The sequence below is a fragment of the Micrasema longulum genome, unplaced genomic scaffold (genome assembly GCF_059751315.1).
Source record: "Micrasema longulum isolate JH-2025_06_02 unplaced genomic scaffold, ASM5975131v1 h1tg002269l, whole genome shotgun sequence".
Taxonomy (NCBI): Eukaryota; Metazoa; Arthropoda; class Insecta; order Trichoptera; family Brachycentridae; genus Micrasema; species Micrasema longulum.
The window spans coordinates 80,684-102,374 of NW_028279427.1; the positions used below are offsets into that span (position 1 = coordinate 80,684).

The 21,691-nt window shown below is 32.1% G+C and overlaps 1 protein-coding gene across 1 annotated transcript in view; it reads right to left on the minus strand.

Moving 5' to 3' along the window:
- Positions 1-622: 622 nt before the first annotated feature.
- Positions 623-21,691, minus strand: part of LOC148272622 (C-Maf-inducing protein-like) — a 40,595-nt gene continuing 19,526 nt past the window's right edge. The window contains exons 3-13 of the mRNA XM_088239808.1: positions 21,215-21,265; positions 21,060-21,131; positions 18,516-18,605; positions 15,198-15,439; positions 12,499-13,272; positions 11,561-11,813; positions 9,104-9,202; positions 5,602-5,757; positions 4,332-4,487; positions 3,421-3,565; positions 623-790 (exon numbers count right to left, since the gene is read on the minus strand). Of these exons, the coding sequence (XP_088095934.1) occupies positions 666-790; positions 3,421-3,565; positions 4,332-4,487; positions 5,602-5,757; positions 9,104-9,202; positions 11,561-11,813; positions 12,499-13,272; positions 15,198-15,439; positions 18,516-18,605; positions 21,060-21,131; positions 21,215-21,265 (2,163 nt within the window). The 3' untranslated portion in view covers positions 623-665. The remainder of the gene's footprint in view (positions 791-3,420; positions 3,566-4,331; positions 4,488-5,601; positions 5,758-9,103; positions 9,203-11,560; positions 11,814-12,498; positions 13,273-15,197; positions 15,440-18,515; positions 18,606-21,059; positions 21,132-21,214; positions 21,266-21,691) is intronic.

Consider the following 21,691-nt stretch of genomic DNA (forward strand, 5'->3'; position numbering starts at 1 on the left):
ACCTTTAAGTCTATGGATTTTACAAATTAAGCTTCTTATTCACGGATGATGAAATACTTTTTATCAATTTCTTCCATATCAATAAACAAATTTCATGAAAAAGAAAACTTCTTGCTGGTAATTATTTAATTTGATATGTAATTGTTGTCGTTTTAAAAACACTTAGCTGATTTGACACAAATTGATTTGTGCAAGTTTTCAAAAAAACATTTTGCTATAAAGCGCTTTCTTTCTCTGTAAATAAGAGAGTAGTCATAAAGCTGAAAAATATATGTTGTTTAACTAACCGTGCATGCAATAATTATTTAAATGACATACTGAAGTTTCAGTTTTATTCCAAGTTCTCGATTGCAATTTTATTTGACAATCTTATCAGCTAAGTATGTAAAAAAAAAAAACAATACAAATAATTATAAATTTTAGCTGTACCATACGAGCTAGTCGATAATTGAAAACCGTTATTCTTTGGTGCTGTTTCATAAAATATTGAAATAAAAGTTCATATTGATTTTTAATAAAACGCCAAATTGAAATGGCAAAATCATCTGTGAATATTCCGCTGTAACTATGAAAGATTAAAGATTGTTCTATTTATTTATCAACTACCTATTCAATATCAACATTTTTGGTTCTCTTGGCACGTGGCCAATCCCTCAGTGGTAGAATCACCAGGCATCAGTATAACGGACATCACTTTCTTGTAGAGCGGGAAGACATTGACGAAGGCGAGCCCACGTGGCAGCTGTTAACTTGGTACTATTTAAATTCAATTTTCTAAGGCTTGGTAACCCTGAAAATAACATTTTTACATATAAATAATATAAAACAATAAAAGCGTATTTAACCCTTAGGCTGCTACGCAGTTTTTCAAGAATCTAATCAGAAATCCTATTATTTATGCATTTTAAAAATATTTTATCGAATACGTTGTTTTCTAAACACACTACTGTTTTAAAAATTAATAGCAATTCCAAGAAAAATCTTCCATTTCATAAATATCTAATTCAAGCCCAATGGAGTGAGCAAGATAGATAACTCGTACCGCCTGCATCACATTGTCGTACAGCGGTTGTAAACCCTTTCTTAGATGAAAATAAAAACAAACAAAAATGATCTCGTACAGCAATCTCCAGGCGCATCGTTTTAATAGTTATTATCAAAATGACATAATTATGGTAGTTTTTTTGTTGATTGCGGGGCAAAGTGCCCTGTTATATATTATCAAACGTACCACTTCTATCAATGCATGCTAAATAAAAATTGAGTAAAATATATCTTGGAATTTGTTGCAACAGAGAGGGAAAACATTTTTGCCAAGGGAATATGGAAGTCTAGGCATTTACAGGATCTGTCATTGGCTGATTTAAATGACCATTTTACACACTGCGCAATATTCACCATTCTGCGTATGTTTACACATATTCATGATTATTTTTACATTACCTCAACTCATGCATCTGTTGACTTTTGCAAACTAAAAGAACTGAAACCGTTATTGATGTCAGTGAGTTTCATCTGGATAAATTATTTCATCTTCTAGGTAACGCCTAAAAATACTTTAAATTTTTTATGTAAGTTATTTTAATCAACAATATTTCGAGTATGTCCAAATGTTTTTATGGAGTTATTTAGATTGAAACTTAAAGATAACTAGTAAATGTACTAAGGAGTGATATTATTTCTTGGTAGATGTTATAATATAATTTCAATTAAAAAAAATAATGTTTTTGTACAACTGTCTCACAAATTGATATCACTTCGAAGAAAAATATTCCGTTTTACTAATAGATAGTTCACGCATAATGGATTGAGCGAGATAGACAACAGTTGCTGAAATTACAAACAGCTGTGGTAAATTACATATTTTTTACATTTACATATATATTTTTAATATTACTTTGTTACTCTAACTGACAAGTTAACTCTGCAAAACGTCCTTTTTATTGTAAATAAATTTACAAAATATATCATTCAAAATGATAACGGATAGTGAAAGTGATATAGAAATAATAATACCGCACCGAGAAACTCGGAAACTTAGCAGCTCAACCTATTCCGAAAGTGAATTAGACAATAACGATCAACTTCTAAGTGATAGTGATGATAGTTTATATGACTCGTATGAAGAGTTCGAAATCGAAGAAGCTATTTCTGAAATATTTTTGGATCAAGATCGAGCTAATATACCGAATTCACCACAATTACGTTTTGTTTGTAGAATAGAGTTTGTATAGTAATAATTACGTTTTGTTTGTAGAGTAATAATTATTACCTAATGAACAGCTAAAACATTTTAATTTTCCATTACTGTAGATACCCATTATAATAAATTAACAAATGATTTTTTAATATTCAAACGTCCCAATTGACTATCATTAGGTTCCATGGTGAATTATTTTGATGTTTTATGGCTCTTTACTTATTTGTTTATATTCCTTATTACGTGGTTTTCCGGTGATATAGGGACCTCACAAGAAAAGATTTATTATATTAAAGGTAAAGTATTCAATTAGTTATTCATTACGGAAATACATCAATATTTTTGTAATCACTGGATCGGGTACAATACCGGGGAAAACACAGAATATAATTATTTTCCTCAAATATCATATAAGTGATTAAAAATTCTAAATATTAACATGATTTATTTTTTATTTCACTGTTTTTGCAATGTAAAAAAATTCACTGTTTCAGGTCCCGACTAGCTAGAAGTTTCCTGTGTTTAGTCGTTTCTCTTTTTTTAAAAGCACTGCGAATTTAAATATCACAAGTAAATTTATAATGAGGAAGTTTAGTGGTTTTTAAAAAATATATACATTTGTTAATAGACAACTTAACAAAGCTTTTTTTGTTCAATTTTTATGTATCGTATTATCAGCGCTAAGATTTTTTAAAGTTTTGTATTTCTGAAATTAATCCGCGTGTGACGTTGCAAGTTCTCTTCCGCTTCATCTCGGTTAGTTCTGTTGATTGCTCCATTGACGATTAGCAAACCGGAAATCTTCCACAACCCTCTTATCATTGGTTGATTCATATGAACAAGTGACGTCATTCAAAGTAGTTCGTTTTTATTAACATATTTTTCATTCATTTTCAAAAAACTTTGCCATACAATTTAATGCTCAAATTTTTACCGCACGTAAGAAAACATTTTTTGTATTAAATTTTCTGTAGGGCTGAAACAGGTACGAAACTTAATAATAAACCCGCTGAATAAGTAATTTTTATGTTTTGAAAATGTTTTAAACCACTGACAATTAAGTGCAACACGCAGTTCCCGAATTCATTTCCCCTTTTGGGGATTATGACGTCAGCATCAGTCTAGTTAGAACTTTATGATAGTGATTAACAACAATGATATATCGTTGTTTAGCAGTCTAAGGGTTAATTGAACATAATTCAAAATCTATTATCATTTACCTGCTAAAGCTGCAATACCATTATCGGACACAGGTGTTTCACAAAGGTTTAAAACTTGAAGGTGTTGAAGATGCTCAGCTATCAATAGAACTCCAGCATCACCGAATTGGGTTGCCCACAGGTTCAAATATCTCAAAGATGGAAGCTATAAGGAAAATAAATTCATAACAATTACGAGAAAATTAATAAGCTACTCATATAATATTAGAAATCAAACACTGATTTGAGTCTACTGAACACTTTATTTTATTTTTACAAATATAAAAAATATAAAAACAAAAGCTTCGTGACAATTGTTTAAATATGGAGTTCTACAAAATAAACACCAAATCAATCAACACTCATATAATCATATAATAAAGAAATTATTCCGTTTCTGCACCTACTGGAGCATAGGCCACTGCATTGGTACACCAATGGTACACCAATGCAGTCAGTTGAAATATTATATGTAGTTAAATTGTAGGCATTTAAAACGGAAATGGAAAGCTGTTTGATATAATTTTATTCTTTCCTTTTTTTTAAACGGATGAGTAACACGAAAATCCATACTCTAAGGTTAACGTTGATGTACCAGATTGTAGGTCCTAAATCAAAATTTCAAAGCCTCTAGATTGACATCTGAAGCGTAAAATTGATTACCTTACTTTCATGTAAAGATAATGATTAAAAACCAAAGCGGTGCTATGTATTATAACGTGTGGATAAGGGAGAGATGATGGTGATAATGAATAACACATAACGTGTGGATAAGGGAGAGATGATGGTGATAATGAATAACACATCTATATTTAGGATATTGCGGTGAGAGTACCTAGTACCTAGCTATTACTACGTAGATTGTTTAATATTTATACACATATTATTTATAATATGAAACTTGATGCAGTTTAGAGATACACAGTAATTACCTTGATTAGCTGTTCTGCAACGGCTGAAGTGACATGTGTGAAAGCCAAGGAGAGACATTCTAGGTTCCCAAAAGATCCTGCGGATAGTAATCGGGCCACATCTGCATCTGTAGCTCTGGACGGCAATGTTAGGCGGCGTGGTCCACCCTTTTGTTGCTGTGAAACAATTTGTAATGCATACAGTTCATAAATATTCTTCTATTACAAAAATAATACTTTTGGTTTGTATCTCTGCACAATATCTTATTATTTTTATTTGTTATTTTTTCAAGTTAGATGGCACCAGGTCGGGGGAGTAAGGCGGGTGCGGAATGATGTCCCATCCAAGCGATTTCGCGCCATCTCTTAGTGAAACCGAAAAAGGCTTATGCATACACCTGGTATGTAATATTTTTCATAGTACATATTCCACCTATAAACTACATTAATTGTCAAAATAAATAAAAAAAATGACTAGTATCATATTTGCCTGAATATAACGCTACTTATATATTTTAAGCAGGAAGAAAAGGAAAAAAAATAGTAAAAAACATAGTATCATATTCGGGTTAGTACGATAAATAATGATCAAAAAATGTTATTTCCAATGAGCAGTTCGGTAGTCAGATGGCAGAAGGGACCATCTGTAATTTTCAAAAATGAACAGGAGAGCTGAAATACGTCTCAATTTCAAGACTTTAATCCACAAACTAAAATATTTTAGTGTTGTTTTTCAATAATAAATTACCATTCTAAATGACTGTGATTTTTTTTTTCTGCGTGTATTTACTGAAATATTAATTAAAACTTTTGAAAACTTAAACATCTTCTTCTTTTGCTGCTCCTACCAGAGGTTGGCGACTGTCATTCTGAACTCGTCACGATCCTGAGCCAGTCACACTGAATGACTGTCAACTGTTTGTGACCAAAATATGAGGTTTTTCTTCTTTTGACAGCTGTTAGTAACTCCCTCTCTTTATTGATTATGCTTAAAACCGGTTTATTGGAGACACAATCAGTCCATGAGATTCGCAGCATTTTTCTGCCCAACTATAGTTTGAAGGCCTCAATTTTGTAAGGCAATTATTTCCAACTAGGAATTACCAGGATTAACCATTCTGGCAACATTTAAGTTTTGAATAGAAGATTGCAAACATCTTTGATGTGCAGTATATTTTTTGCCAATTTCCCTTGTACTATATCTCCCCTGTGTATAAGAAACTGCCAAATTATTAAAAATAACTCATCGATATGAATAAATCTCAATATACTTATTACTATATATACTTACAAGTTTCTTGAGGTGCACTTGTTTCTGGCAAGTTTGGTGCAAAGCTCGGCGACCGGGAGCTGAAGAGCGAAGAGCTTGAACTGCATCCAACCTCTGCTGTTCTTCTCCAAGCAGTTCCCATTCCAGCATCAAGCATAGTGACTCGAGTCCGGCCGGCTAATAATGGTAATAAAAAGATAAATTTAAAAAATACATTAAAATAAAAAGACGATATTAGAAAGGTAGAAAGGATTTGTGTTGGAATGCAAAGCTTAGTTTAAGTATACTTAAATGACAAACGGCACACAGTAATAATATGAAATAAAACTTCCCTGACTCAACACGGATTTTATAGCAAGTTGGGGCAAGTTCACAGGCATGGGATATGGCAATACGCTGTATCTTAAAAAAGCTAGTTTTGAAATGAATGGCTAAAGTTTTTTAAACATTTTGTTTTATTCCTCGCAAACTAATATAAATAATTCAAAATTTTATGAGAAATTAGATTGACCCTTCATTCAAAACATAAATAAAAAATAAAGATATAAAAAAATGTACTTTGTGTTTTTAATAGAATTCACAAAAAAATGTTCTGGCGGAACATTTGGGGAGCAAAATGTTTTTGATTTATGAAAGCAATACGCTGTAACTCAAACATCTTATGTGCGCATCACTGTACCATTTTCTGCACGGAAATGGCGCTGTAATGGCAAAACAGCGTATTTGTGGGGTTGTCCTGGCAGAATGCTGATTTAAAGGTGCAGTATTCTGTTACTACTGAAGTTTTTGTACTTAGAGCATTGTATCATCCTCAATTCCTTGGGAAGTAACAAAAAAAAAGTTTGTATGATGTAACTCGACTAATGGAATTGATTGCGTTGCTAAGCTAAAATCCTGTATCTTTAGATACAGCGTATTGCCATAATACAGAGCGCCTGTATTTACTGAAAAATCAATAATCAATCAAATAATAAAAAAAGTTCATAAAGTGAGTATTATTATTTATAAATGACCATTTGTAGAATATTTACAGTGGTGATTTTGTAGTGTTATCAAACATTTAATCATAAATACCAAAATGCATATACATCACTAACTATATTGTCAGTGTTTTGGGAAAATTAAATATTAAGTTGTACTGTTTTTGTAAAATGTCACAATGTTGACCGACAAATCCCCGTGGACTAGAAATAGAAAAATAACGTTTCAAAACCATCCATGAGATGCCTGTAGAAATTATTGGTTTGTGAAAACTTTGTACTCAGTGCTACTTGTGAATACAATATTGTATAATATATGTAAATAAATTGAAATTATTTTCGCGAATGAAGCAAATATGGATGAAAATGAAAAAAAACTCTACTGTGTGGAAAACTATATTCGGTTACTTTCTTAATAATAATTAATATGACTAGAATTGTTTTTTCAGTTTATTTTATTTTGTTGCATTCTTTTTCAATTATCAACATATTTATATTGTACACAAATCAAACAAAAATAAAGAATTTTGACCATTACTACAAGGCCAAACATATTCAGATAGTAATAATTGTAGGCATCTTATCAAGTATATATATAATATGGTATGTAAGTATAAATACCATATTTAAATTTGTTGCAACAGAGAGGGAAAACATTTTTGAGAAGGGAATATGGGAGTCTAGGCATTTGCAGGGCTTATAACCTGTCATTGGCTGGTTTAAGTGGCCACTTTCTGCCTATGTTTGAACATCCACATTTCCTCAACTCTTCCATCTGTTGACTTTTGCGAAGTAAAAGAGCTGAAACCTTTATTATGAGGGTGAGATTCATCCGGTTGAACCAATTCACTTACTAGGCAACGCCTGAAAACAATTTTTCAGTTTTTTATACTTCTTCCTAAAAGAACCTGGTAAACCAGGCAGTTAAATCAACAATGTTTTGAGTATATTTTTGACTCAAAACATATGGACTATAGATTTATTATGTCGGTGATACTACAATACCGCATAACTATCAAGTTTATTTTTTTAAAGGGGAACCGGGGAATCTAAAAACTGTTCATTATTACGGTGATTTTAATCAACCCAAAATACCGTCAAAGTTTTAGAACAATTATCATTATTTAGAGTAAAAATATAAATAATTTAAAACTAACGGCTGTTTGTCCCTAGAAGTAATTTATGCAGTAAACACATTTTTGTTAAAAATGAGGTTATGCAGTATTGCAGTATAACCGATATGCTGATTCAATGAATTTTAATAGTTTTTAAAAGAAAACCAATAAACAAGGTACAAATATATTTCAGTGTCTGAATTTATTATTATATATGAATTCTCTACAAAACATTTCATAAAGATAACTCAATTTATAAAACATACTTAATATATGTATAAAAATAAATGTAAAGCGAACTCCCGCTCTAAACACGAGTTTTCACTCTATTAGAGAGGTAGAAACTTTATTATTAATTATGTATGTCCAACCATTTTGTAATTTTATACTTATTTTGTCAAGATTTTTTTCAATGAATACAAAAAAATATATATGAAAATTAATGTTCTAGTGTTTATAAAGAACCCTTAAGGAATACAGTAGAATTCCGTTTCTCTAGTCATCCAGATTTCTAAATATCCGGATCGTTATCAGGAAATAAAAAATAGAGGAGATGTTATAATTAGCCAAAAATTTTATTGGTTTTTATTTATTCATTCTATTACAAAAAAAAAAAAATAACATATCCCAAACTCTATGAGGGCAAGGGCCCTGTGTGTTGAGTTGGGATACAACATAATGGAAAGTGGACATTACTAAATAATAGCAAAAATAAAAATGAAATAATATTACATAGACATACATATATTTCAAGAAGCACCTGGACAACACGCTTAATAGTATATAAATCTATGCAATATCTCGCAGCAGTCTCCCGCAATGGTATCTTCTCTTAGACAAAATCCAGACTTGTACACTCTTTCTGAAAATGGCTTTCGATTTGGAGAACTTAATACATATTATTGAACACTCTTGAAGCCACAAAAGAGAAATTCCTCTGAGCAAACATCGTACGTATTTTTGGAATTAAATAATTCAAATTACAGGAAAACCTTGAATGAGCATTCTGCTAGGATCTACTCTTGTAGCCGCATGACCAGAAATTTGTCAGTGATTGAAAAAAGTCAAATGTCCAGTACCTTCATAAATTGGAACAATGTCTCAGATGGGAAAGTGGGGGGACATCGCAGCATCACTCTTAGTATTAATTTTTGTATATTAATTAGGGGGTTCGTGATGGACGTAAATGAGTTCCTTTGTTTAAGTTTTTAATGTGATTCCAATTCATTCGCTGTATTATTTCAAAAGCAATAAAAAATTATCTTAGATTTTGCATTTTCTTTCAAAACGTTGCGTTAATTCAATGGTTAATCCAATTATCCGCATAGCATCTGGTACTTATCAATCTGGATAAATTTTTTTCTGAATTGTTTTTTTTTTTTAGGTTATATTACTTTATAGAGTTGTAATATTACATTGAATACTTACATGAGCTCTTAGAGCGAGTAAAAGGCACGCGGGTAGCATTTCAGTAAGTTCTGTAAGAAACTTTTTTCTTTTGCAGCAGCAATTAAGTAGAGTCTCCAACTAAAAACAACAACAAATTGATTAACACAACACTCGTTTAAAAATAGTAATATTTACTTTGTAATTTTCCCCATTGAACAATATTTATTACACAGAACACAAACTATCAAGAAAAAATAGTAAAACAACAAATATGAATTAATTTAAAACAATGTTAAGTAAATATTATTTACATAACTCGTTTGATATCCTGTCATTTTCCCATCCTTTTTATTTAATTTGGTAACTATGATATTTAAATATATATTTTTAATGTTTCCAAAGCTGAGGTAGGGCTTGCCAGTGTGTTATTTCATTCTTCGTCTAGTGTTAATTTGATTTGATTACACTATTTTTGTATCACATTTGCCATAGTTCTATTGCACCAAAATAGTTTTTCTGACAACACCCAGGGCTGCTATTCTGAATGCTCTCGTGAGAGTAGAGAACACTTTGCTACACATAATTTACATACTAATTACCCGCTAACAAAGCGTTTTCTACACCCGAATCACAACACAGAATCGCACCCCAAAGCTGTTGAGTCAAAACATATGAATGAAAATATATATTGTCGGTCGGCGTGCGTTACTGCTAATCTACAATTTTAGCAAAAATTATGTTTTCAAACGGGGGAATTTTAAATTCTCATTAGATGTTCCCTAACTAGACCAATAGTAGGAGAGCTTTCTGAAGAAGATTGCTGCGGATCGGAGTAAATAATGTGTTAGATTAGATTTTCAAAACAGTTTTTACTGTCTCCTGGAAAAAGTTGATGAAGTAGATTGGTGGATGCACGCCGACCGACAATATGTATGTGATGTCTTCTGTTTCTAGGAAATGATTCATAATCACCTTATACTGACACAATTTGAAAATTGTGATAGGTTATTAAAAAATACATATTGTGATATTATTAAACATTCACATATTATACAGTAGGCTTGGGTAATTCAATTTCAAACCGGTTTAAAAAGACAGTTCGAATGCTCCGAGCTGTTAAGCTACAGCTCGAATTTCTAATAAACGGCTCGCAGCTCACTACAAAACGCTTTACAGAAAATGAAATATCAGGTCAGCTGACTACTCAGAGAGCATTAGTGGTGATTCGGTGAACTAAACATTTATTTGTGTGATCTGTATTTTTCAGCTTACTGCCATAGATGTTTCGCGCCTGAGCAGATCGCGGCAGTCGCGTGAAATAATGTGAGCTGATCTGCGAGCCGGTTCAAAACTCCAGCTCAAGTATATGAGCTGCTAGCTGACCTGCAGCCCAAAAAATAATCTTGAGTTACCCCATGCCTAGACTTTGAACAGATAAACTGAAAAATAAATGATTTGTTAATCATTCATACATTTCTATTTGATAACTATGTTCAACTATGCTTTCCTATGTTTCTTTAATATCTATATTGCGCCGGTAATATCTGTTATGTAAACTTTATTTCCAAAGTATTTTTAATTTCTCATTAAATTCATACAATTTTATATCAACAAAAAATACCAATATATTTTGTAGAAATAAAATTGTGTAATTTTTCTATTTATTATCAATAAAAAAACATGTACTAAAAATCCATCCTCAGAAGATACATAGTTATATTCATCTCTTGAACAATATGTTACTTAATAGATATTACATTTGTAACGAGATATGAGGTGCTAAGAGCCATAGGAGCTCAAATGACATTTGACATAAATTTGATCTCAGTATGTAGTTGAATGTAACAAAAATCCTTTGTTTTAAGCCACACTTACTCAAGCTGCAATATTAAAGCTGGAAGCAAAAAAAAAAACTGAATGGCTAAATTAAAGTTTCACAAAAAAATTAAGGCAGAGAAATATAACCGCCAAATTTGTGTGAGCTGTCAGTTTACATAACTTATTTCCTTTCCATTTGTTATGAAAAATCTTAACACTAAGCGTAGTCTTAGTCATTACATATAAGATATAAGAAGTACAGGACAATCGAGACCATTAAATCAGGGACTAAAATTATACAATAAACTACCAGACAAAACCCAACAAAAGACTCAAACAAACTTTTTAAAGGTGTTAAAAATATTATCATTAACATGTCATTAACTATAGAATATGAATTTAAAATGATATATTACTTTTGTAAAATTAATGTAATAGTTCGTAAGGGTTAATAAATAAATTTTAAATAAAAAAAAGTAAAAATGGTTGGAAGCCATTTTGCAAAAAACCGATTAAATGTCGCTTAAGTTCCTCTGGTTCTCAGCGCCTCATATGTTCTACTATTTAAATGTTATTTTTACCCTGCATTTGCTATTAAATAATGTTTTTGGTATTCTTTTCATAATATATTATCTTTGACTAGTGTAGGCTGTAGATAAAAAATAAGTATAGACATACCATATCTCCCCACAACTGTGCGTGTTCGGGGTGGGCCCCAGGAGTGGTGGGGCACAGCAAGTGCAGCCAGCCGGGGCGAGGGGGGCGCAGGGGCAGCACCCGGCGATGTACAGCACAGCGCAGGTCCCTTCCCAGTGTCAGGGCTGCGCTGGCCAGGGCCCTCCCTGCCCCTAGGGTCTCCAGGGCTCGCGCCGGTACGGGAACTGGCTGAAGGAGAGCCCCCAGACCTTCAGCCCAGTCTATGTATTCCGACCTAAAATGTATTCGAGAACTGTTACTCAGACCTAGTCTTCTACATACATTGCTAAGCGAGTGCTGTCTTTAACAGGCTCCATCAATTGGCGAAGTTGGGAAGAATTTTTCGATCCTTCATTTGCATTTTTAAATTTTTGATCTCCGAGCCAATATAATAATAAAACATTTTCAAATTTATATTCGAGTTTTAAGTATTTTAGGCTGGTAGTGAACGTGTTAAAGTCAACTTAAAAGCAAATTTATTTTACTCATGCCAGTTTAAGCTGATCCCTGCTATAAAAAAGTGTGTATGCTGTTATATTTTTAAAATTATGATCTTAATTTTTTTTACTAGAGTTGTTGTGTTACAAAACCTACTCTGGACAAAATTTGTGAAAAGATAAATAGATCACAATTTATATATGTTTAGAAATATCTATAAAATAAGATGATTTATTGTTCTTTTGTGATTCTCTCAAAAACGGAAAGAGCCTCCGAGTGGGTTTTGTAACTTTACAACACATTAAATAAAGTAAGACGGTTGACAAGTGAGAGAAATTGATGTAAAATTATATATTGTGTAAAATCAAGTGACTTTGTAAGCTAAGTAATCTAAAAGTATCATAATTTGAGGGTAATGTTACAGGAAGTTTTTTGTATTCTATTTTTACTTAAAATAAAAAAGAAATAAAAAAAATACTAACATATATTTTATCACATTAGCGAAACACACGAGGTCCTTATCTTCAGTCCATGGAGATTCAGCATTGGGTAATGTGAGAAAATTCCTTGTTACTTCTATTTCCTCTACAGCTGAGTACTGCGAGGAGGAATTGTTACGTTCATTTTTGGACATCTCTATAGGTGTATAGAAAACATTGTTGTTTTGCATTTCTCCATCATCTTGGTTCGAAGTAACACTATCTCTAGCAGGACTCATCGGAGGAGTGTAAGAAATAGTAGGGACAGTGGCAAGAGTTGAGGAAGTAGAAAATGTTCCAGGATCAGCGAAAGGTGAACAAATGGCGGGAGTGTCGGATGGAGATTCTGATCTGAATGATCCGTGTAATGAACGAGTTGCAGGGGTGCAGAATGGCGATGACACTGGGGAAGGGTTCAATGAAAATGTGGGTGTTACTGGAGGGGAATCAGATGCCGGTGTGGCAGAAGGAGAGCATCCAACAGATATTGTGGGTGAAGCAAATATTATAGGTGTCGGAGGCTGAGAATTCAAACAGGCAGATGGGTGTACATTATCTGCAGAATGTAATGATTTCCCGAGTTCTAGATTCTGAGATGATACAGATTGATATTCGCTTTTCTTTTCTTGTGACACGGGCAGTTGATGCAGAGCAGCTAGACAAGCCGCAGCAAGATTTGGAAGGACTCTGGGGTGAGGACAGATGGGTCCAGCGCCGTGTACAGATCGTACCCATGAACGCACAACTTCGTCTCCGCCATTTTGATGATTAAGCGCACTGAAAAATAAGAAGAGTTTTCATGTTATTTTTTTATGATCTAAAATTTTTAAACTAAGCATTTGTTACTCCAGTGTCAAAAGTGGTTAAAAGTTAACTTATCAGAAGTGTTCCCACATCTGTTTTCTCTAAATTGCAAATTTAAACAAATCTGCTAATTTGCAAATGTTGAAAAATGACTTAATTTATTTACCCATAAAATATGAAAATCATTTACAGTATCGAATGATCTAATAGCAGAGTAGTTAGATTTTGCCCTAATCGAATATAGAATCATGTTTTGTTTAATATTATCTTTCAAGGTTGAGGATTAGTTGTTTAATGAAAGTTTCTTTCTGAAACTTCTAGATGTAGGTTCTGCAGTGCAGATGATGAAACACCTATACACATTCTATGTGAATGTACAGCTGCGTCCTCGAGGGACCACTGGTTAAACCTGAGGATGTTAGAGCGTTTGCCCTCAACACTCGCTCTCCACTTCTTTGGAGGGCAAGATCTAAAATACGGAGAATACTACTTAGGTAACAGCTTGCCCACCACATACCGCACACCGCATCTGGGGTGCAATTATGAATTTTCTCTATCCCGTAGAGAGTGGTTAATTTGGGTTTTTCCATGCAACTAATTTTTGCTTCGTTTATGACCACACTGATCATTAAACGTCAAATAAATATTAACACGAAAAAATTAGACATGATGATTTTAATTTAGAGCATTATTGCGACCTTAAGCATTATCCAAAACACTTAATTAGGTTGAAATGACCAAACCATATTAGTTTTATTTCCGTTTTTTAAGCAGTTTTATACACCATTTGACGTTTAATCATCAGTTTGGCCATTACACGAAGCAAAGTGTTGTCGCATAAAAAATCTTCAAATTTATCACTCTTAAGGGGGTTGAGCAGATCTAGAATACCGTCCCTGAGGACATAAGTCTTAGTCTCCTTGGCGGTTTTCACACGGAAAAATTGCGCTTTGCCAAACGAAAAAAGCTGCCCGAAGGAGCTGTCTGTAATCTGGTAGCCTTAGCAACTTTGTGCTGAAAGAAGGTAATCCAGAAGCACATAATACGCACTTCATTCTACTCAGGTGGCAATGGCATCAGGAGCTTAACGTTGTCTTATTTTGAATACTATATAAGTTTTTTTTTCACTGACTTATCAAAATATTTGTATAAATTCAACATTTTGTAATTCCACATGTTTTAATGAGAGAGGTTGAAACAGTTTGACAGTAAACTTATAATTTTTTCATAGGAAGTTTGGAAAACGCTTAAAAGTTTTGGATGTAATTAATGTACAGGCCTTTATAACTTTTATAAGCGCTGATTGGAGAAGTAACTTTTTTTTTTTTTTTATACAAAAACATACGGATTAATATGAAGATGGCTCCTGCAATGATAGCCGAAACGACCAAACAAATCTAACTTACACAGGATCATCCCTGTTTAAAAATTTAATCGTAATTAAAAAATATGTTTTTGTTATCATTTTTTTATATGTGTAGTTATGATTTGATTCATTCACATATTATTGTTTTTTCTTTTTAGTATATTTTTTACGGTTTATTTCAATATTGTTTTATGAATATGCTTTATCAACATTTTTGCTCCTCTTTCTTTCTTTTATTTCAGTATAATTTTTAGTAAAAGTTTGATACCTTTTTTTGCATTCAATTGCACCATTACGACGGCTGTCCACCGCATCACCGTTCACTTCGGCCGTTAAGATACGGGCACAGCTGTCCTAGGAAACCCTAGCTTAAGCGACGTTCAGCCCTTTTATAAAACGTCGCTTTCAACATTTCGGCTAAGCTTCCGTTATTTTATGAACCTAGCCGCGTAATTAAGTGGCTGATTTAAATATTTGGCGGCGACATATATATTACTATGATAAGGAAGAATAAATTATAGTCAGTCTCAACCTGATGTATTCCTGGATGAGTCTCCTGAGATGGGGGGCCTTTCCGAAGTCCACGTTGTGCTTGAGGATGCGCGCAGCCACGAGGGCGAGAGTGTCGCGCAGGCGGGGGCAGCGCGGGCGGGCGCGCAGGTGGCGAGCGAGGGCCGCGGCCAGCGGCGCAGGCAAGGGAGCAGCAGCCAATAGCGGGCCCGCGGCACGTAACGCCACCCCGCTGCTTTCCTCGCCTCCGCTCCAACGATCCTCCTAACACGAATGAGATTTAACACACCACCATATCTATTCTGTAAAACATCTAGGCATTGAAGAATGCAGTTATTCTGTATGTGGAATAGAACCATATAATGTCCATAGATCGACAACATACATGCGCCAAATGATTTTGCCAGAAATCTGGAGCGTCGATCGAAGAAGCAGCTCAGCATTTTCCGTTGAACACAATGCATCATATTGTGCAAGATCAACATTATTACACACAAGACGTTTACTCAATAACTAAATCAGATGATAAATCCAGTGCAATGTTCTGCGGGACATTAATTTCATCCCCGCCATAGGGGCGTAAATATATAATTTTTTTTTTTTTAATTTTAAATTTTCATTGATAAACCCTTACTTTTAAAATTCACGTTCTACTGTTGATAATAATATTTTTAACATCTTTTGTAAAGGTTGTCTGAGTCGTTTGTTTAGTTTTGTCTGGTAGTTTATTGTATAATTTCAGTCCATGTTTTATTAGTCTCGATTGCCCTTTTCTCGTTTTAGAAGGTTGTATATAAAGTTTTTCTGATATTCTCTTATTGTTTTCATGTTTATGACAATTTTTTTCAAGTTTTAACTTTTTGTCTACAATTACATCAGTGGCTAATTTATGAATAAATTTTAAGGATTCTAGTTTGAAGAGTTCAGTTACATTATATTTAATTGTTTAGTTTGTTTAAAAAGTTCTTTAGTTGCCGTTAGATAGGGTAGGTCATATACTAAATTTAATATTTTATTTTGCTGTCTTTGTAGTCTGTTTATGTCATTTTGAATTCCTGTTCCCTGTTAATAGTAGTTGCATAAAACATATTTTAGTTTTTACATAGGCTTCGTAGATGATTTTTTTTCCTTTTTTGGAACAAAAAACAAATGAAAGGGCACAACCTATAAAACGACCACAGGGTGTAGTAACACCAACCTGTGAGACAGTTTAATTTAGTTATTGCCGTTACAGTTTTAAAAAACAATTTAATATGTCAATCTACAGGAGACAAATTTTTTGACAATTCGAAAAATATTTAATTAAAATAACTTAGTTCTTTATCTATGTTTACTGTTTTCAGATGGTTTTACCCGTCGTCAGAATAAATTACAGTTGATTTAAAACTATCTGTAACAGAGAGAAGGAACACAAAACCACAATGAAGAAGTTCAGTGTTACGGGAAATTGGATATAAAAAACGTTTTCTTACGCGCGGTAAAAATTAGAGCATTTTATTGTAAGTATGGCGAAGTTTCTCAAAAAATGTATGAAAATTAATAATAAGAGAGTTGTGATAAATTTCCGGTTTCCGGAAACCCAACTCACCAATTTGCAGAACTCTGCGATGGAAACTTGTGACGTTACATGTGGTGTAATTACAAAATGGCAAAACTTTTAAAAATCATAGCGCTGATAATAAAATATACAAAAAATATTTTTGGCTAAGTTTGATAGTCAATTAAAAAATATTGTTTTTTTTTATGAAACCACTGAACTTCCTCACTGAAATATTTTTTAATTGAACTAGGGACTCAACACGAATAAAACAATGTAAAAGAAAATACTTTAATCGAAAGCTTTTAAAATTAGCTGTATAAATATAAGAATAGTATTTTATGCAAATGGTGTGATAAGAGATATCTGTATACTGAATTTTCTGCCATAACAGATTTTGCTTGGAAACATTGAATGGATAGATAATTTTATTTTATACTATAACAAAAGTATTTAATTTGTTGCCACTTGACATGAAAACATGTCATTGTAAAAATAAAATTAAGTTTCTATTACGTAAGTCGTTAGTAGATAAAACGTTCCTTTATTGATTTATTATTTATGTAATACATTTCTTATATCTTTTATTTATTATTATTTTTTTACATTTATATATTGTTTTTGAAAAATTTTTATTTTTTATTTTTTTATCCCTCATTGAATACATTTTTGTTATTTTCTTGGGTTAACCTTTTCTTTTCTTTTATTACTTTCTTACTTTCATATTTCATTTACATTTTTTAGATCTTAATTTTAATATGTATTTTTAATTTTCTTACTATTTTTTTTTTTCTGTAGATATGAATTGAAATTCTCGATTTACTTTACTTTGTTTAATTTATTTTTTTATCTTGTTTTGATTACATTTATGAGCACACACTATTTATGTATGTGTCTATTATTATTTTTTTCTTATATTTAAAATATATTTAAGTAAATTACTATTCTTTAATTTTAATTGTATTATTTTACTCTATTTTCTTACTTAAAAAAAATAAAAAAAATATCTTTAAACTATTTTTATGTTTATTATTTTATACGTATACAGTATTATGTCTGTACTCTTCTTATTTGATTATTAATTAAAACTAATGTCTGAGCACCCGATGACAAACTATTATTGAATAGTTTATCGGGACAAAATATATCTTAATACTTTGTTTTCTTTATAATGTATTAATATTGTAATAATATGTATATTTCATTGAATAAAGACTCTATATAAAAAAAATAAAAAAAACATTCAACGATTCTTAGAACCTGATTAAAGCTGTAGGATTTAGTTGCTGGGTGTTAGTTGGAGTTACTACCTTAGTTAGAAATTGACAGAGAAGACACGAGATTGCTGTTTGATATTTATTTATTACATGACAAATAAATAATGAATTATGTTAGACGAGTGTTACGTCGATGATGGGTTGAAGATACTGCACTTGAACTACATACTGGAGCTGAGTGAACTGCACTGATCTTGTTGGACTGATTGAACGAGCTGACTGACATTAACTGCGTCCTCTGGTCTCTTTATAGACCATATTCCTTTGTAGTACATTTCTTCATGGTAGGGACGGTATGAATGTACTGCAGAACGATGCCCTCTGATTTCATGTGAAATACTCAGAGTTGCATTTTACGAATGTATTGGATTCGATTGAAAATGATGACATTGCATCGTCGGTCATTAGTATTTTTTAGGTGAACTAATTTAACACGTGTGTGTCATCAACTATGGACTATGGACCCTACAAAGCTAAGTAGTTTCAATGTTTCATATTGATCAAGTAAAGAGTAAAAACATCCTACCTCAGCCAAAAGTTGGGATATAATTTCCAAAGGTTCACTGGTTACAGACTCATCTTGTAATGGAGTAGTCATGACAAAGTCGACCATGTTCTGAAAAAGTAAATAAAATACAAAAATCTACAAATAACTTTTCTTTTATATCTTAGTTCAAAATAGAACATGGTGAATAGATTTAATTTGAAACATTACTATTAATAAACATAATTCAAAAATATTATAACATCCCTATTAAGGACATAGCAAAAAGCAATAAAGATATGGTTCTACAAGATACCCTTTTAAAACACAAACATATAAAATAAAAAAATAAACTTTGCATGACAATAATAACAATCCTAAGCCTACAATATGTATATGATCTGTGCACAAAATACCGACACCGTCCCAAACCTCGGCAAGTGCTCGCAAGCGTCTGCAAGGTGAGCCAAACGCCCGTGCCTCGATTATGAACGCTACCTTCATCTGTATATATCGAGACGGTATATTTAACTTCTGTATCTTACCTTGGCATTCCGATAACATATTCTACCTACTTGCTATATCGACATCATATGATCGAAATAAGCTAATGAATGACCGCTAAAAATTAGTCCGCGTTCCTTATGTCATTACATTTAAAATAGTTCTCATTTATATTTTAAATAGGCTTCATTGATAGAAAGTGCCCACTTCAAAGCGATCATAAACTCCAATAAATCCCAATTCAAGCAAAAAATGCTCGCTTGAACATGATTTTTTTATGACTTTTAACCATTGCCAAAACGACATGCTTAATGATCGTCTGCATTGTAACAGTAGATAACTGAGGTAGTACGTAGCGATTAGAAAGCCGGCTCTCGATACGTTCTCTCAGAAATATAGTAAAACAGATGGAAAAAATATAATAACTAAATTATTTTTTTACAGCTGTAACTTTCTAACTATAGGACAGAACCTAACGAGATTATTTTTGCATCTAACCGCTCGTTTCTCATAATCTGACAGTTATATCGGAATCAGCGTTGCCAGATCTACCGATTTTTCGGTAGATCTACCGATTTTGGAAGCAATCTACCGATCTACCGAATTCGATTGAAATTCTACCGATTTTTATACATTTCCTTGTTTTTTCCACAGAACAAAATTTCAATGCAAATAAAACGAATTCATATTATAATAATTTATTGCTTGTTTGCTCACTTCATTGCCATCAGTTGCTTATTTTAAAAAGCTGCTTATCTATTGTACATAAGTATACAATGAATGATATATTAATTATGGAATTGGCTAGTATTGTTGAATATAATATGGTAAAATAAATCATGGCAAAGAATTTCATGACATTATTGAAAAATGTATATTTGTCTATTTTATGAAGTGAAATGTAGATAATTTTTTAGTACTTCAGCAGTTACCTAGCAGTTTTTATTAAGTTTTAAGTTGCACTGAAAGAAATTTAAAACGTTAATTATTTCTTTGTTTGACAATAAAAATACTACATATTTTGATAAAATTGTGTCATTCATTCAATAAAATAATATTTTGAATTTTAATCTGTGTATTATATTATTATTTTTTATATTACATTTTTTGTAAGAAAAATAAGACATTATAAATCACTATATTTTGGTGATTCACTTATTGCAGTCCTTTTGGTTTTCAATTGTTCATTTACCAAGCGTTTTCAACTATTTAAAACAAAGGCCTTAGGCAAAACGGCGCTTTAATTTCGAACAACTGTCAAATTTATTTTGCCCCCCTCCTGCCCTCCTCCCCCCTCTCCCAAATCTACCGAAATCTACCGATTTATTTTTCTGAATCTACCTTTTTTCGCTTGATCGGGTCTGGCAACGCTGATCGGAATACAATTCGACTTCAAAATTTACTTATTTCTCTCTCATATTATTAATACGCTATTTAAAAAAAAGTGCCAGCCTCAAAACGATAAAAAAATTAAATAAATCGTAATTAAAGAAAAAATTGCTTGCCGGAACAATTTTTTTGTCACATGCGTAGATAAACGTATCGAGAGGTTCTAGACCCGTCGGTATAAACCGATGTAATCACATCAAAACTTGATGGGGGGGGGGGGGGGTATCGATAGTATATCTTTGTAATCGCTAGAGCGAATTTATCTTCAACTATACCGTCAAGGTGAAGGTATGACGTCTTTATCTTCCCATCATAATCGAGGCCCAGATCCACACGCTTATGCGTGTCGACGCTTGCAAGCTTGAAGTGTGCGGAGCACCTTTACAAAGCAAAATTGATGGAATGAGTTGAAGCTTATAGCTTCTTCGTCAACTCTTGATAGATACAAAATATATTGTTTAGAATTATTATGCTCTTCAGAGTAAATATTTATAAACGAATTTGATCAATTCGTAAACCCAAACCCAGATCCAATTCTGAATATTATGAGTAAGTTTATTACTATAGAATAATATTTCTTGGGAAATTATAAGTACTTACCTGCAAATTTAATTAGCTATTTTTTTTACGCCAAATAATTCTTTTGTGCATACATAATTTCTGGTTCAATGTGTGATTTAAATTTTTTTTTACCTTTAATTCCTTAAGTACAACTTCTCTTCTTGTGCTTTGTAAAATGATGTTTCTAAACTTGAAGAGATTTCTCTGAAAAAATGAAGACAGTTATTTTTTGCGATAAATGTTTTATTGATTAACTAAAAATATGTATAGTATATAGAAGTAATTACCTTCCACTGAATTGAGTGAAACCACTGATCTCGCGTGTATGCATTTTTGGCCTGTAATGTAAAATGTACATAAGTATTAGATTGACCAAGTATATGTTATAACTGTAGTGGAAACTCATTTTTTATATATTATAATAATTAAAAACCGTTGTTTATTTTAAATTATCTGATTTTAAGCAAACTTTAAAAAAAGGCTAATGAAAAAGGCTATCTACCTACACGAGGAAATCTTATTTTTTGCTCAATCAAAAAAGAAATAAACAATGTAAGACTTGACATTCACTTTATACAAACGAAAAGTAACGAGAAACATTAAAAACTATCAATTAAACTAAACGTTTATGCACTAATGATGAGAAAATTACGTGAGTGAGTTGCGATCTTTTCCATGAATATTATTAAACAAGTAAAATAAAGCTAAAATATTATTATGGTGGTGAGATTATAATACATTATCAATAGTAGGTACCTACTTAC